The sequence below is a fragment of the Pavona decussata genome, unplaced genomic scaffold (assembly GCF_977016875.1).
Source record: "Pavona decussata unplaced genomic scaffold, jaPavDecu1.1 SCAFFOLD_64, whole genome shotgun sequence".
In the NCBI taxonomy this organism is placed as follows: domain Eukaryota; kingdom Metazoa; phylum Cnidaria; class Anthozoa; order Scleractinia; family Agariciidae; genus Pavona; species Pavona decussata.
In genome coordinates this window covers 1,764,619-1,782,436 of record NW_028145484.1, presented here as the reverse complement: position 1 = coordinate 1,782,436, position 17,818 = coordinate 1,764,619, and the positions used below count along the sequence as shown (strand labels likewise).

The following is a 17,818-nucleotide window of genomic DNA, read 5'->3' as shown; positions in this document are numbered from 1 at the left end:
AGAAGTTTGTTGTTGGTTCTCATCCCTGCTTCAAGGGTTTTTCTCCCGGTACTCCAATTTTCCTTCCTTAACAAAAACCAACATCCCAAACTCCAATTCGACCTGGAAACAGCAGATGAAAGAGGCACTGTGTGAAAGGCAATGAAATTCCCATTTATTTATTTTTTATTTATTTTATTTAAATTTAATTCTCCCAACAAGTAACTGAAGGGTCCTGTGGTATGTCTCCCTACTCCACGGAATACCAAAGATAATTGTTGCTTGGTTATATGACATCTTGGTAGTTTAATGAAATGCGTTTCTTTTGGTTACATTCAGAGCTTACATTGAGTTTGAGAAACCGCCTGGAATGGAGCAGCAGTCCAACACTATTTTTCCAGGTGTTTACAAGGCCATTAAAATGAGGTGAGATTCGAAACGTCAATTGCTGAAAGACTATACATGTAAGGCTACTTCAAATGAACTCATGATTCATGGCTACTTTACTTTCCAAGGAGATATGTTGGATCAATGATATTTTAGACTGCGAGTCTCTTTCTTCTCTTAAGGTCTGCAATCCCTCCCCGTTTACTTTTCTAATTTGCATAATTTTATGTAATGTTTAAAACTGCGAGGCGCAGCCGAGTGGTTTTAGACCCGATAAAACATGTGCTGCGAGGTTTTTGAACGGCTTAAAAAGGGTGTGTCAACAGAGTTTATAACAATTATGCTTTTGTGAACGTTGGAAAGTAGCATACGAGAAAAACATTTAACATCGCATACTAATAAGGAGTGTTTTATCAACTGATGAAACACCGCATACTAATAAGGAGGAGGTTTTATCAGGTTTTAAAACCACTGCATGTGATGTTTTATCGACCATTTGATAGGTCAATGGGCTTATGAATTATTAATGAGTTTTTGAACGTCACTTTGCGCGTGTGATTCGGGGCAAAAAGTACGACTGCTCGCAGTCTAACTTAATTTGACAAAATTATACCTATGTTACCGTTGTGTGATTGTCATAATTTTGTTGTTTTGCCCCATTCAGACACCTTCGGATTCCATTAAATCTGTTCATTTCGGAAGCCAAAACAAGGCAGATGGATCAATTAATGGAAGAGAGGAATGCTATGGCAGATAGAACTCAAGGAGAACAGAGGAGACTCAGATCAAACAAGTACGTTTGCTATCCAATTCAACAATGATCAATACTCAGGGATGTATGTGACAGAGATTTCATCAGGTGGAATTTTGACAATGATGTGTTAATCAGTAAATGACACAGGAATACTCGGAAAAAAAACCCGAGTGCTCCTATCAGGAGTCGAACCTAAGACCCTCCGATTACTAGACAAGTTCGGATACTCTATCACTGAGCTACAGGAGACTCGTGGGAGCTAAGGCCATCAAACTAGGTTCATGGGACAAACATCCTGCGTACTGCAAGGATTTGAATGTCGAATGTGTGGTATATGAAATAAATGTGATCGTATATTTTCAAGCCTGGTGAATGAATGAGAATTATGTATTATTCTAGAAAGTAACACAGGCATACTCGGAAAAAAGAAATCCGAGTGCTCCTATCAGGAGTCGAACCTAAGACCTTCCGATTACTAGTTCTGAATTTTGTTTGTCATAGGCAAATAAGTTGCCAGGGGAATCCAAATTAAGGTCAAATGCGTTAACAACCTAGGCTGAATTACTGTTCTGCTTTTACACGTAACCTAATTTTAAAAAAAACGGGGTGTGATTTTTGGGGGTAGACTGTAAACCTAACCCTAATCTAACCTCAACCCTAATCCTCCCTTCCCTATTTCTCGTCTTCTTTTCAGAGAAGGTTAATATATACTTTCAATTTTAACAGAAAAGATTTAATATTACTATTTTCTTTTAGTTGCCTTTAATTTATTCTTTTTGTCATGTTGTCTTGTTTAGGATTGCTACAACTCTGTCGTCAAGGGGTACTTACGGTGGGGAGCCTGTCGAAGCAGCAAATCAGGTAGCGGACTTGTTCTGTTATGATGCCGTTCTTGATAACAAAAAATAAACAAACATGAATTATCTTGAAACATTGCTAATTTTATATTCTCAACATACTGACAAAGGCATTTAGAAGAGAAAGCAACCAAAACATGTTCATGCGCCTTCCAACTCCAACTGTTTTATTACCTAGAGGCTGTTTTTTAGCAAGTTAATTCAGAATACTAAATTTGTCGTGCATCATGAAAATTTTGGCGTGCACACAAAACGTGCGCGAACGATACTCACGCGTTAACGTGACATCTAGGCAGACTGGGCGGAGTGTAACAACAACCACAGCAATATATTTATTTACAGAAAATTAGGTAGATGTTATACTGGGCCACAAAATAGCAACGCTAATCGAGGCGGGTCAGTCTTTAAGCTACATTATTATATTATATACACTATATTATATACACTACGTTATATACATTATTTCCGTTTCTCTTTGTTTTTTGTTTTCCTTTTGCTATATCTTTCTTATTTTTTCTATTCTACTTAGTTACGTTTCTTATCAATTTACTTCCTTTAAAGGGGCACAGTATTAGTTTTACTAGAGGTGCCCCTCTACTCTCCTCTCCCCTATTTAGTTTATTTTTGAGCTACGTGTTAGTCTATGCCTTAATACCTCCAACTTTTGTATTTTGCGCTTATGTAACAGTAAGAGTGGAGAGTATAAATAAAATATGTCAGAAATGTGGAAAAAAGTCAAATTATATACACGAGTGTGTTGTAACCTTAATATAATTCTCTTCGAATTTATGCTCAACAGATTAAACTTCCAAAGACTGGCTACCTAGAAATTGTGACATCAGTGGTAAGAACTCCAAAATTAGTTTCACAATATTTACTTGGAGAGGATATGTAAGTCTTTTGTCTGAGGCCCCCAGTTTGGATCTAGATTGGATTGGAGGAGAGAAATCTTGGTTTGTGTGGTGGAAAGCAAACTAAACTTGAAGCAGGACAAGAACCAGTGCAAACTCAACCAACATGTGATGCTGAAAGAGAAGGATTTGATTTGATTTCAAATGGAGACTCGTCGGTGCTATGTCTTTGTTTTCTATTTAAATGTGTGACATCTGTAAAACCGATTCATTTAATGATTCCTGAAACGTTTTTGGCATATCCTAAATCTGGTAAACTCACAGACCCACAAAAAACTTAGAGTGGTTTTCAATTGAGTGTCGAAAGTTACTTCGCGTTTGCTTCGGTTTTGCTTTACTAGACTCTTTGATTGGTTGGTAAAGTTCGCGCCATTTTCTCAACCAATGGGAAGCCAAACCAAAACCAATCGTGTTTTGGCCGCACGCGTTTTCCCGCGCTTGGCGCCGGTTACATGTATTTGCTTCGAGTTCTGATTGGCTGATTGTGCTGTTTACATCTGTTGCGATTGGCCTGAGAAATTACTTTGGTTTTGGTTTTACAACACTCAATTGAAAACCGCTCTATCAACTTTGAGTCCTCAAGTAAAAGCCTCATCTTTAACGGATTTTTTCATATGTTTTGCGTTTGACCACGGTTAACCCGTAAGGGACCCTTTCACGTCTCTCCTGCTGTTTTGTGCTACAGACACTGGAAGAATTGCCGACTTCACTCTTACCCTACATTTCTAGTGACAAACAAAAGTCAATCGTAACAAGAGCATTTCTGTGAGTTTTTATACCCACCTATGTGTGATTACAGGTGATGGACGCTGGACACTTTTGGGCTCAGAAGCCGGACAGTGAATCCGCTACAAGGCTGCAAATGTTGCAAGAGAAAATAAACATGAATGAAGGTAGAAATTTGAAGGTATGGATTTAAATGGCAGTTTCCAATGCGTATAGCGTATACATGTCTAGTAGTAATCAAAGATTAGGGAGTGTGTTAGATGTCACCTGGTTCTCTCCCAAGTTGATGATGATGTCATCCGCCCCTGAAAAAACTGTGGGGGATGCCAGATACACGTCCCAAGATCCATTCGTTGATCGATCGACTATCCCATACAGTCTCAACTCCAATCTGTATTAGGAGTGCGTTCGATGATCTAGATTGCAGGCTCTTTCTCTCCTTTGCCAAGTTTGTGGTGATGTCATCCGCCCCTGCAAAATCTGCGGGGGATGCCAGGTACACGTCCCAAGATCCATTCATTGTCCCATACAATCTCGACTCTAAACGCAATAGACCTTTGTCATTCGGCGGCCATGTTGAGTCTCAGGACAATAAAAGCTTTGTTTTCGCACGGCAAGCCTCGACCAGACGCGAATTCAGTTCGAGGCTTACCGTGCAAAAGCAAAGCTTTTTATTCTCCTGAGACTCAACATGGCCGCTGTGTGATAAAGGCCTATTAATAGTGCGTTCTTTCTTCGTCGAATGCAATAAATAATCATGGATGTAATTTTACGATATTTTAAATAAATCATGTATATAATTGTAAATTTACGACCTTGGTTAGGTGTCCCCAAGTAGCCGTGAGAACGATTCTTTTCCTCATGTTAAGTTTACTTTGACACGAATAAAGTTATTACTCAAATATGATTAATACAGGGTGACAAATATAACCATAAATACAACACAATATTACCCATTCCTCAAGGAATTACTTGGGCTGAATTCTGACTGCAGCAAGCTCCATGTCTCTAGGATTTGCCTCATCAAACATTGGAGTGGGATGCTCGTGAGTTAGCTAAGGGCGCTTTTATGGGGGAATATTTCGGATATTGCAAATCAGAATTCAATACCTCGAAAAATTTAATTTCTTCTAAAACATAATAAGAATTCGATTCTTTTACTTTGGCTATTTGGATATTTTTCGTTACCAAGCAACAGTTTTCAGCGTATTCCTCTTTCAGAATACACAGATTATGTCAAAGTAAAACGCGCCCTAATTACACTCGCACTATAAACAGTGCATTTACAGTTTTTGTGATTGATCTATTATGAAAATAGTGCAGAAAGTTGTGGAATTGCTGAGAGTATGTCACTCTCTGTTTTATTTGTCCAGGAAAATGACAGAAAGAGGCTGCGTGTTGGCATGTGGTGTGTGGCTTTGTATGAGGAAGATGAACTGTACTACAGAGCAAAGATTGTCTCTTTCAAGGATAGAAACTATGTTGAGGTAAACGAAGCGTTTACTCTATAAATGGGCTTATGAGGACCTGTAAAACCCCCTCCCTTCCTTCCCCCCCCCCCCCCCCGAGGACCTGTTTTTTTTTTGTTTTTTTTTTATAAAGGATGCTAAAAATGTTCTTAGACTTTACGATGAATTGATAAACATCGAACATAGAAGTTGTTTCAATAATTGATGTCTCCAAAATTGAGTACTGTTAGGTCTGTAGTGAAACTACTGCAGAAAGATGATACACTTAAAAGGAGAATCAAACAGCCCATTGACATACAGCTAATAGGCACAAAGCAAGCCATATTTTTGCAAAATTCATCTCTGTACTATCCACATTGTGTATGCTAGGTTTGAAGTTTTTGGAATTTTGCTATGCGTTTTATGAGCGTTTTTAGGGTTTTCGTACGTTAAGAATTGTGTTTATGTACCAGTCGACATCTTTTTCGGCACGGTGGTTTGAAAGCTACTATATTATCTCAAAAGGGGATGCTCGTTGGAGGGCGGGGACTAAGTAGAATCATTAAGAATTAATTAATTCATCGGCCGAGGATAAGGAATAATTACGGGAGCTGCCACTTTTGCATTTGCTGGGTCTAAAATTTGGGAAAAAATTCCCTCTAAATTAAAAAAACTCCTATATAATAGCTTCTACAAGCGATACAAATTGTACCTTTTAAATACCCAATGAAAATTTTATTTCTCTACCCTCACTATTAATTATCATTTCTGTTGTTTGTTTGATTTTTTTATGTAAAAATTGTAGTATGATTCTATGCACTCTCATTATTCTTGTCTTTTGTTCTGTTCTACCAGTTAGTTGCACGTTATACGCCAGTTAGCTGCACGTGGCAGTGACCGACTCGAAAGCCTAAGCTCCTTTGGTCACTGTGCACATTTTACCTTTGATATTTATGTAATTTAATGTCGTCTTTATGTTACTTTTGTGATGTATTGTAATTTCCTTTTGTAGTAAACTTTTGAAATAGTGCATAAATAAATAAAAAAAATCTGAAAATCATTTAAAGTAATCATTGGGTAACCCGACTGAGGATAATAGCAAGCGCTCTTGAACACAAATGAAACCTTAAAAAGGTAAAGTAAGAGGAGTAAACTTTGGAAGGGTAACAGGTGTTCAAGCTTCGAGTTGCCTTGTGTTGAAGTATTTTTCATGTTTCTTAGGTGTTTTTCTTGGATTTTGGTAATGTAGCATTAGTGCACGTAGATCAACTGAGGAAAATGGAAAATGAATTTCTGAGTTTGCAATTCCAGGTATGTTATTTTGAAAGAGTGGATGTGAATCTCTGCCATTCAGTTTAATTCCTTCGTGTAAGTGCACAAAGTTCAAAACTGGGACAACAGCATGCCAACTTTTAGATGATAAAATAATAAGCAACCAACAGCACCAGATGAAAGTACTGCTCAGTAGCTTTCATTTGAAAGGTTACACTTTAGGATTTCATCTACAGACTCAAATATTAGAACCACCTTGTGCAGCATAATAAACAGCACCACAGGAAAGTACTGGTCAGTAGCTTTCATTTGAATGGTCACACTTTAGGATTTCATCCAGACCCAGATATTAGAACCACCTTGCACAGCGCAATAAATAGCACCACAGGAACGTACTGCTCAGTAGCTTCCATTTGAATGGTCACACTTAAGAACTTCATCACAGGCTGAAAAGTTAGAACCGCCTTCTATAGATGAACAGTACCAAAATAACGTAGAATTGGTACCGAGATTCTTCTTTGCTTTTCTATTTTGCAGGCATTTGAGTGCGTGTTATGTGAAGTAGCTCCTGTACCCACTGCTCACTGTCCCGCGGGCTCATGGTCTAAGAGAGCGACTCAAAGGTTTATTGAGCTCACGGCAAATAGAAAGCTGGCTGCCAAGGTAGCGTACAAAAGCAAAACAAGAGAAAATCTAACCGGCTATTAGTTAGTGTTTGAAGAAATCTCTAGTAGTTAAACATCCAGGTGAACTCGCGTTGGGTCATCACACATTTTTACTCAACACCAAAAGATTCTCCCTGCGCTTGCAATATGAACTATTGGCTCGAGCTTTGGAGTACGTGACGTAACGAGCCAAAGAACGTCATGTCTGCGTATGAGGCTAGCTTTGGAGACAAGGAACAAACGTGTTAAACCTTTGAGCCTAGATTAGTCACTGTCGATGTTAAACTCAAAAGGACGTGAGGTCATCGAAGTGAATCTGAATGTCTGCGTAAAACAGTTAGAACTTGATATAAATTCACGTAGCCGCTAGAATACGCCGGAAACTTGTGTAAGCTAAGTCGCGATTGATTCAAAATTGGTTTTGAATTAATATATGCTACCGCGCAAATTCCTTGGAAATATGGTCCAATGCGCGTAATAACTTTTAAAAGTGTAAAAACTTGAAAACTAAAACTATGCAAAAAAAAATGAAACTATACAAATATAAAATGATGAGAAACGATTTTGAGAAACATTTCAACAAGAAAATCATTTCAAATGAAATGCCGTGACAAATTTGAATGTTTGGTCTACGAAATGCTGTGGATCAAGAACAAAAGACCGAAACTGAACACGCAAGCGGATTCCATTCGCGCGAAACTCTTTACCTGAATGCTTTCATGCTAATTTATTTTCTCACTTTCAATACCTATAAATATGCGTTTCCGTTATTTCCATTTTTACTCATTTGACAATGACGATATGAAGTCGTCGAAACGTCATGTTATTTTATTATCGTTAATTTTCTTGTTGAAATATAAAATGACACGAGGAAAGCTAAACACTATGTTGAGACTTTGCTAAAATTACGAATTTTAAATGGTATCACAACTTAATTAGTATTAAAAGTCAAAGCTGATAGATGGTACGTACTCGTCCTCAGCTTTGACAAACCATGCACTGAAATCAATTCAACAGTAGTTAATTAGTTAGTTAATTTAACAGTAGTTAACAGTAGAAGTTCGCTGGGCAACTTGTTCCATAGTGCCAAGGCAGCCCCTGCAGAAAGATCTATCCTCATAGGCCATTTGCGAGTTGCTGTGAGCCTCATTATGAAAGCGAGGCTAAGTGCAAAACCTTTTCGGACGAAAATTTATTTTCAAATAAAAACTTTGCACTTAGCCTCGGTTTCATAATGAGGTTCAAAGCAACTCGAAAATGGCCTATTGGTTTGAAAACACTGAACCTTCCACGTTCTTTGGATCATTCCTTCACGTAGTACAAGTCGTATAGAAAGCGAATCAATTCTCATTCTTTTGTTTGATTGTAGGTGTACTCGCTGATGAGGAACGTTCTTCGTGTGGACTTGTATGACACCAGCACTGAAGAAGATATTCACATCAACCAGAGGCTCATTGATGAGGGGTTCGCCATGTTTCAGGAGGAGTCTCATGCGTCTAAGGTTATAGACTCCATTGAACTCCCTCCCTCGAGACCAGTTATTAAGTGTTTATTTTCATCATGGTAATGGTGTTGACAACGATGCTGCTGATGATGACGACAATGATGTTTTTCATTTGTTTATTTTGCATAGATGGCTCATCAGAATGCCTCCGGGGAAGGTGTTGATAACACCACCTGGCTTGATACAGTAGATATGAGCGTCATGGATGTACAGGATGACGTCTGTACGAAGGTACCGCAATGATTGTAACAAGATATTTCCTAATTGTTTGCGTATAACATGCACATCACTTGGACATCAGTTAAGTCTCGTGCGGCTATATTTTTACTACATCATATTTTATTGTGGAGGCGTGGTGGAGTAGTTGTTAGCGCGTCGGATTTTCGATCGGACGAAGATCGAAGGGTCCGGTGGTGGTCGGAGGCCAGGTTGGTCTCTTCATTGCTGTGTTGTTTCCATAGACAAGAAACTTTGCTCCACATTATCTCTCTTTACCCAGGGCCGGGTTGTTCGAAAGCCGATTAACGCTAATCCACGATTAAAAGTTAACCGAGGTTTTCATCTCGCTCAGTAAAAATGATTTTAAAGGCTCATTTTTAACTGATGGAAAAGAAAAGTCTAAGGAAAAGCTAAGGGACAAAAATCTTTTGGACGAATTCTTACGGATTAGTAAATATACTCGAATCAAAGTTCACGTTAACCCAGGATTAGCTTAATCGGGCTTTGAACAACTGGGCCCAGGTGTATAAATGGGTACCAGCCACATACTGCTTGGGGTAACCCTGCACGATGGATGATCCCATCCAGGGAGGGAGTAGCAATACTCCTAGTTGCTTCATGCTGCAGAAAGCGGGTTAAGTTTTGGCCGTGTGGGCCACTTAGGCTCGTAGTGCTATTTTACTTTAAAAACAAGGGATGGGTTGACCAATACTCAGCTCTTAGAGGGTGTTTATAGTATACTGGTGCAAAATTTGCATGGTTCAATCTGTAGTAGTATACAGCTGTCGAAGATCCGAACACCAGTACAGCTTGGATCCTTTACAGAACTGACTGAGTTATGCCATCATTTTCTCTATAATTGTAGCCAGATGTTCACACCGAGCCAATTGGATTCAAAAGTGTTTCAGATTCTGGAATAGGTTCTAAACTTGCACAGATAGCAGGTACAGTGTGGACAAAAGGTCAACCAGTGCAACTTCTGTTACTCATCCAAAATTGATCCAGTACAGTATGAACATAGTCCAGCGAGATTATCAAGAACATAGCTTCGAAATAACAAATTCTCAAAGCTAAGAGTAAATGGGACGTATTATCAGGAGTTGTGAGAGTTAATATTTCAATCTTTGTTCCTGGATAGGTGACTTTACGCGGACCTGAGAGCCCAATTGAAATGAGTTTCTACAACATCACTAACATAGGACGGATGAGGTGAAGTAACCTGTGTGTCACAGTTAATTAATTCTATACCGTTTGCATTCCGCAAAATTGGGCTTGCGGGTTTGCACTGTTTTCACGACAAATTCGAAACAACCTGGATAGCATCCGCGATGTTCAAAGGGTTTTACAAGAACTTATACCATTCGTTGATTTAAGCAAACTTCTGTAAACTTTTTGGATCTTTTTGTGATCTTGGTAAGCGTTGGTTGTAATCATAAGAATGTTTGGTCACTTCCACCATACTTGGGAAGGTGTCTTGGCAGAGCTGTATAGAGCCCCAATAAAATAGTTATCTAGGGCATCGGTGTGTCTTGATATGGCGTTATTTCGCTTTCTATAATCTCCATTCCTCGTCTAAATCTTCTCTTTCATCAAAACTTTCCACAGAAGAAAGAGATTCGTTGCTTTTTGAAATGCTAGACATTCGCTAAATCAAACCAAACAGCTTTAAAATGAGAAGTAATTGTGCGAAAATTTCAAGTGCTGCGCCCCAAAAATGGCTGGAAATCAAGTACTCTGAAATCCGTGAATGAAACCAGCTGACGTCACGAGCCCAATTTTCGCCCCCAGTCTCCGGGACACTTGATAAGGAAAAATAGGTTTGGTTCGGCAGCTAAAAGACATGGAAAAATTCAGCTCATATACACTCTAAAGTCTGTATAAGCAAATGTAAGTACTTCACAGAGCGAAGGTAAGCCAGAGAACGTATTAACTGTCACTGTTTATTTACTATAGGTCAGCCAGAATTGAACAGGGCTCCGTAAACAGTGTTACCCTGAATGACCAGCCCCAAGACCCTCATACGAGGTTTCTAGTCGCGGCCAACATTGGCATTAATGCCACAGGGTCTACAGTAGTTGCAAGGTAAATCTTTTCCACGATGTAGAACGACGGTGCTCTCAGGCTCCTAATACAGAGATATTTTTGCGCAGTTTATTACTATGTGGGAAAAGCAGGTCTTAGTATCAAAGGCTATTAGATCCAAAAAGAAAATTGGAGGTAAGCACACAAAGCCAAATATTCCAAACAAGCAATTGCGTAATACTAACTACGTCGCTTAAGCACCAGTGAATGCTAGCGTTGAGTGAGATCCAGGGGCTTACATTGTAGCCATCCTGTCCCTACACCGGCAGAATAGCGCTCCCTTGTCTGGCAAATTTCCACAACCCAGCAATAACCCCTACACCCCTCCCCACCCCTAGACGACAAGAATAGAAAAACCACCTACATGAACGTTCTCTTCCTACGCTAGTGAAAAAGAAAACATGGAGTCAAAGGCATAAGACCCCCACCCTACCCCGTCAGTGTATTTCCTTGCATGGTGCTAACGCGGACAAGCTGTATACTGATGTGTTTTGTCTGCTTACATTTCAGAGATACAACCCTGATGCCAAACATACACGGCCTGCTGCCTATTGTCTCGCTAATCTTTGCTCCATTTGCTGAACTAAGGTAAATCTTTGTTGCCTCGTTCGTGCCGCAGTTGCTCCTTGGAGCTGGGGTCACGCAAACAAGTCTTGATCGTTGATCGCCAACGATCGCGCTGAAAACAGTGATCATTGATGGTATTGATCATTTAATTCAATTTTAGAGGCAAGTTATTTCCTTGCGTAAATAACTGCGAGGGCCTTTCTTCTATTTAATCTTCCACCCGCAGTGCAAATATATGTTTTCATACATGTTCATCCTCCACGGGTTACGGGGTATATTACGAATGCACAATATGACCATCTCCCAGTTGGCTTGATAGCTCAATTGGTAGAGCACTGCACCGGTATCGTTGTGAATTCGAATCATTTTTTGCAGGCTTTCTTTTCGCAACTGCTTTAGTTGCGCAAATGACTGCCAGGGCCTTTCTTCTATTTAATGTTCCACCTGCATTTAAATAATACATGTTTTCAGGTATTCATATTCATTTAAGTAGTTCCCTGTCGTTGTCTCAATGGGTGCACTTCCCATTTAGAGACCTCAGACAAGTAACAGAGATTTTATGGTGGTTAGAATATTTAAAAAATTTATAATAGTCACATTATACTTACGGAAAACGTTGCTTGATGATAAGATCTTGCTTTGGGGCAGCGTTTGTCCATACAACTCGTCCAACTTACATCTAAATGATATAATGATAGTATACTAGATCAAGTATATTCACCAGGGCCCAGTTGTTCCTATTAAACTAATCCTGGGTTAACGCGAACTTTGATTCGAGTTTATTTACTAACCCATACGAATTCTTCCAAAAGATTTTCGTCCCTCAGTTTTGCCTTAAACTTTTCTTTACCATTAGCTTAAACTTAGCCTTTAAAAATCATCTTAACGAGCGAGATGAAAACCTCGGTTAACTTTTAACCGTGGATTAGCGTCAATCAGCTTTCGAACAATCGAGCCCAGGCTTAAAATGTAACATCTCTTACATATATACCACTCATTGACATTCAAGTCCTAGCAGTATGCAGGATGTTTGTCCCATGAACCTAATTTGATGGCCTTTGTTTGCTCCCACGAGTCTCCTGTAGCTCAGTGATAGAGCATCTGAACTAGTAATCAGAAGGTCTTACGGTCGACTCCTGATAGGAGCACTCGGATTTTCTTTTTCCGAGTGTGCCTGTGTCACTGACTGAAAGAACACATCAATCATTTATTCACCAGGCTTTAAACATAACATCCTATCTCTTTCACAACTTCTGCAACTATTTCAAATTGCCATCAAAGCTCACACATACGAGCTGCAAAAGACTGCTACTGGTTTATAAATCAAAAGATCGTGGACGATAGTATGGAACTGAATTAGGCTATAGAGTGTGTGCACGACGGCCATGTTGGAGGACCGAAACAATACAATGATTTTCCTTTGGGAAATATATTCTATTTTTATGCAAATGTATTCTATTGTTTTAGTCCTCCAACATGGCCGCCGTGCACACACTCTATAGAAATGCATGTCTGCAGTGCATCCAATCGTTTGTTCGCTGAATCTCGGCGTTCCGTCTTGGGTAGAAATAGTTAGTAACCTGTTTACTGTAAATGGGGTAATTAGCTTGGTGGTTGGAAAACAGATGACGCCGATTTTGGACTTAATATATGTATCTCGAATTAAAAACTCGACCTCCGGCATCCAGGATACACTATTAACAGCTCGGAGTCTTGTTTCTGTTTTATCGATTCCTTTTTCTTTGTTTACAGAACTGACCCTGAAATGCGTAAGTACACAGGAGCGTTGGTAGGCCTGGGGTATGATCCCAGCACAGGACACGCCCTTCTTCCAGACCATGACAGTGAGCTTGTGTTTGAGGTGGAGATCACACAAGACGACATCATTCTGGTACGTTTTGGGCGATGTTTTAAAAGTGTTTTGATGATGATAGAATGAAATGTCTGCTCAGCAGCCCTTCAGCTAAATGGTCACACTTGAGGATTACATGCACAAATTCAAAAGTTAGAACCACCTTGTAGAGCATAACAAACAGCGCTACAGCAAAGCACTTCCCAGTAGCTTTCAGCTGAATGGTCACCCTCAAGGATTTCATCCACAAATTCAAAAGATAGAACCACCTTGTATAGCATAATGAACAGCACCACAGAAAAGGAAGGCTCAGTACCTTTCATTTAAATGGTCACACTTTAGGATTTCCTCCACATATTCAAAAGCTAGAACCACCTTCTGCAGCTTAAGAAATAATACCACAGGAAAGTAACTGTTCAGTTGTCTTCATTGTATTGTCACACTAAAATTTCATCGCTGGCGGACTTGGAAGTGAAACCCAGTCAACAACTAGTGCCACCGAACAGCTTGCATTTGAATACAGGACACAGGACCACAAGGAAGTCCTCCACATTTTAGAATGTCGTCTTCCTCTAACAATCAATCAATCAATCAATCAATCAATCAATCTTTCTCCGTTGCTTAATTACAGATAAACTCAGTGCGCACCGCCATCAACATGGCGCTACAAAGCGAAGCAGAGGTGGCAGGATGGGGGACGCCAGCTGTGGAGAGAATTCAAAACTCCAGTAAACGCCTCATCACCAAGTATGTCACCGCAAAATACCATGTTCTATATTGGGATGTCATTAGTCTATTGAGCAACCGTTATTTGGTTACTGGGAAAAGTAAACTTAGCCTGCGAACGCAGACGTATTTCCGGCTGTCGCTTCTCTCCGTCGAAAAATAAGGCGGAGAGAAGCGACAGCTGGAAATACGTCTGCGTTCGCGGGCTAAGTAAACCCGAATAAAAAAAACTTTGTCGCAGCAAATATTGGTGAAAAAGTTTTATCAAGCTTCATTTAGCTGCTGTACGCGTCTTTTTTGTATTGACCGTATTCTTTTCTAAGTCAGTTTTTTGTTCTTTTTGCTTTCGTAGGCTTATTTTAAAACCCCGAGAAACCAGAAAGCCGTGGGCCTTCCCCAGGCCATGCCGATGGAACCAGGTAAATAGACCTGCTTTCAGTTTTAAGTTAGGCTAACCTACGAACACAACCTCCTCTCATCGCTGCCGGCCGCCACACAAATGTCCATCCTTCGCCTTGAAATCCCAGGTTTGGAATAATTCTACACTTCTTTTGTGCGGAAATGTGAAATAGCGCGACTAACTATGACTAACTATTCTTGACTTTGTTCTACACTTCTTTAAATGTGGAAGTATGGAATAGTGCGACAAACTAGGGATTATATCACCCATTTTCGGAGACACTGAACCCTTGTTATCTTTACTTCGTTCTACACTTCTTAAACGCGGAAGTGTGGAATAGTGTGACAAACTAGTCTTTCACACAATTCTATACTTCCACATATAGAGAATTGTAGAATTTTTCCAAAGTGTAGACACTTCCATTTTCATGGCTAGGGTTGTACATATCTCGGCCGCCAAGGGTGTTGGAGTGATAACAGGCAGCTTTATTCGTTGGCTAAAGTTAGGCAGGTCCAGTGATAGTTTAGTCGCCATTCTGGTTGGTTCAGATAGCTGAAGAGTGCTGACAACGTTGACAACTTCTGTTACAACATTGCAGATCGACCATGCTTACAAAATGCAACCAGAGAAGACTGAAACCGACTGCGCTCTGTACACTCTGCACCAGGGCATTGCCATCTCGAACAGGCCACTGGATGAAGATGAAGAGTCCATAATCAAGCAGGCAGAGCTGCTGGAAAAATTGGAGTGGCTTAGGAGCTTGGAGGGAAGGTAAATTAGACTGCTTTTCTGTGCCTCGTACAGTAGCCCAATTACTCTAACATTCCGAATCTAAAGCCCAACCCCCTCCACCCCCAAACCTCTGACGCTAAAATCCTTCCGATAATAAACCCCACCCCCAACCCCACTCTGATTAGCCCATGGGTAATAAAAGAAGACGACCTCAAGTTACTTATGAAACATGTATAAGCACTGCGGATGAAAGACAATATAGAAGAAAAGATTCTGCAGTTATCTACGCAACCAGACTGTTGCGAAAAAACCCTGAAACAAATCCACGCCTGTAGGGGATTTGAATCCATGACCTCTGCAATGGCGGTGCTGCAGTGCTCTACCAGCTGAGCTATCAAGCCAACTGGGAGCTGGTCATGTTTCGAGTTAATGATATACCCGTAAAGAATAAATAAATATGAATATATATGAAACACGTATACGCACTGCGGATGAAAGGTTATATAAAAGAAAAGATTCTTACAAGTTACTTACAAGTTAACATTGTTTTCAGAACCTCGGAGCAGTTTACGCAGGAGGTTGTTTGTCCCTTGTGCAATGTCTTGTGCAGGCACCCGAGGGCTGTGTCAATGCATCTGAGAAGCGCTTCCCACAGGGACTTGGAAAACCAGCTGTATGGGAACTGAAACTAAAGGGATGTTTAGTAGCCTTTATAGTTCTGTAGTTCTGCAGTTCGGTGACTGGAGCTGGACTGGTATCGCCAAGGTTGGAAAAGCATCTACACTGAAGTTGTTGGAGCTTGTTCGAGTTCTGTTACATTGCAGCACTGGTGAGCCAGGTCTGGGTTCATCTGGACAAGCGCTTGAGGTTTATGCAACAGATTGGAAACTGTTTGAAGGGACAAATCTCACCTTCTGAAGTTGTTCATGTTTGTGTTCTGTCAAAAGGCGGGTCAGTTGCTTATACAGTTTACCTGTTTGTAGTGAAGCAGAACAGGTTAAAGACTGTTTCCGATGACGGAGAAACGAAAGACATCTGAACTGTTAATGTTGTTTGGCCGTTTGCTCAAAGTTGTCCCAGCAGAGAACATTTTACTTGTTACAGTATTTGAATGTCAGAAGAACCAGGGGACGGATTCACGTATTCTACCTTAAACAAGAAGTTCCGCTATAAAAGGGCAAGCCCCTCCTTCATTTCACACCTTTGTGGGCGTGTTGACTCAAGCGTCCTCTTAGAAATATGCCTCAATATGTTAAAATATCACCACAGCAATAAAAGATATCAAGTTTTAATTTGTTTAACGAGGGTTATTCTGAAAACTAAGCCAATTTTATCCGTAAAAGCCGAAGAAAAAGGCACACGTTGCTTGTCAGTTGTTTACGCTCTGGTGATTGATTGACAATTGAAGGTGAAAATGGCCTGACCAGGCCCCTTTTATACCTGAACTTCCTGTTTAACGATAGAATATTGTTCTGCCAGCAAAAGGTTATTATAAACAAACAGTACTAAGGACACGTCTTAACTTAAGAGGGTTCTGTCAATTTCGTCCCTGGCCAACACCATTAGGTGTCAGTGGGTTTACAAAGACAGATTAGAACTGATGCTGTTTTATACGATGACGATAAGAATGGTGGAGCTTGAGTTTGAGGATATGTTTGAAGAGGTTAGTGATAACTAGGAAGTGGGAGAGTAACATAACGATGGCAATTATGTTGGAAATTAGCGTATTAAAGGTGATGAGGTTACAACGATAATGAGATGTTTTTTTTTTTTTTACTTACAATACTACAGTACTTACATTACTATATTACTTGAATATCACAGTACTTACAATACGACATTACTTACAATACTCATTACTTACAATACTACAGTACTTACAATACTACGAGATGAGATGATGTTGGTAATGATGAAGATGGTGATGAAAATGGTGACGACGACGATGGTGATGATGGATGATGATGATGACGACGATGATTGATATTTATGACAACAACGTTAACGACGGATGATGATGAGAACAACAAAGGCGATGATGACGATGATGATTTAAATGAGATCGACTACGAAAATTATGATGATGTTCGGATAATAATCAGGACGGTGACGTTTACGAAGACGATGGTTGAATTGACGCTTACACTGATATAACGAGGATTGGCATTATGAATATGGTAACATGTACGATGACATGAAGGAGATGAAATTGAACTTAACAATTAAAAAGATTCAGATGTCTAGTGAAGACGTTGGCGATCACGAAGATGATACTGACTTTGATAAGATATTATTTTGTAGTTGTTTCAGTTGTTGTTCTGATTGCCCTTCATCCTTCGTTTAATTAAATTGTTAAATTATACAAGATTATTCAAAAGAATTATTTCAGTGAAAAATTAAGTTTTCCAATATTTTTGAGCCGACGAAGAACCGGAAGATATGTTAACATTTACGATGTTGTGTATTGTCTTTTTGTCGGAATAATTTTTTTATGTGGATGTTACTATCGTTGATGAAATTGAACAGGTGTCTGCCTGTTAGTCTGTTACCATGTTTCAGTTCAGGTCTGTAGGCAGGGTTATTCACTCGGGTTCTTTACAGGGACTATGTCACCCCAGGCGCATGCGCGAGTTGATGAGAAGCACTTTGAAATCGTTGGCCCAAAGTTTTCAAATTTTTTGTCGGAGAGTTCAGAAAGCTATTTTCATCTGTTTGAATCGCGTTCATCTTGGGAAAG

General features: G+C 39.8%; 1 protein-coding gene across 1 annotated transcript in view; it reads left to right on the top strand.

The window, feature by feature from the left end:
• Positions 1 to 17,536, top strand: part of LOC146478368 (ATP-dependent RNA helicase TDRD9-like) — a 31,883-nt gene extending 14,347 nt beyond the window's left edge. The window contains exons 23-40 of the mRNA XM_085111905.1: positions 319 to 405; positions 1,031 to 1,159; positions 1,918 to 1,981; positions 2,777 to 2,821; positions 3,688 to 3,795; positions 4,988 to 5,101; positions 6,284 to 6,373; positions 6,872 to 6,997; positions 8,369 to 8,500; positions 8,633 to 8,734; positions 9,861 to 9,931; positions 10,676 to 10,804; positions 11,315 to 11,392; positions 13,124 to 13,262; positions 13,855 to 13,970; positions 14,302 to 14,368; positions 14,948 to 15,120; positions 15,635 to 17,536. Of these exons, the coding sequence (XP_084968031.1) occupies positions 319 to 405; positions 1,031 to 1,159; positions 1,918 to 1,981; positions 2,777 to 2,821; positions 3,688 to 3,795; positions 4,988 to 5,101; positions 6,284 to 6,373; positions 6,872 to 6,997; positions 8,369 to 8,500; positions 8,633 to 8,734; positions 9,861 to 9,931; positions 10,676 to 10,804; positions 11,315 to 11,392; positions 13,124 to 13,262; positions 13,855 to 13,970; positions 14,302 to 14,368; positions 14,948 to 15,120; positions 15,635 to 15,767 (1,903 nt within the window). The 3' untranslated portion in view covers positions 15,768 to 17,536. The remainder of the gene's footprint in view (positions 1 to 318; positions 406 to 1,030; positions 1,160 to 1,917; positions 1,982 to 2,776; positions 2,822 to 3,687; positions 3,796 to 4,987; positions 5,102 to 6,283; positions 6,374 to 6,871; positions 6,998 to 8,368; positions 8,501 to 8,632; positions 8,735 to 9,860; positions 9,932 to 10,675; positions 10,805 to 11,314; positions 11,393 to 13,123; positions 13,263 to 13,854; positions 13,971 to 14,301; positions 14,369 to 14,947; positions 15,121 to 15,634) is intronic.
• The last annotated feature ends 282 nt before the right edge of the window (positions 17,537 to 17,818 follow it).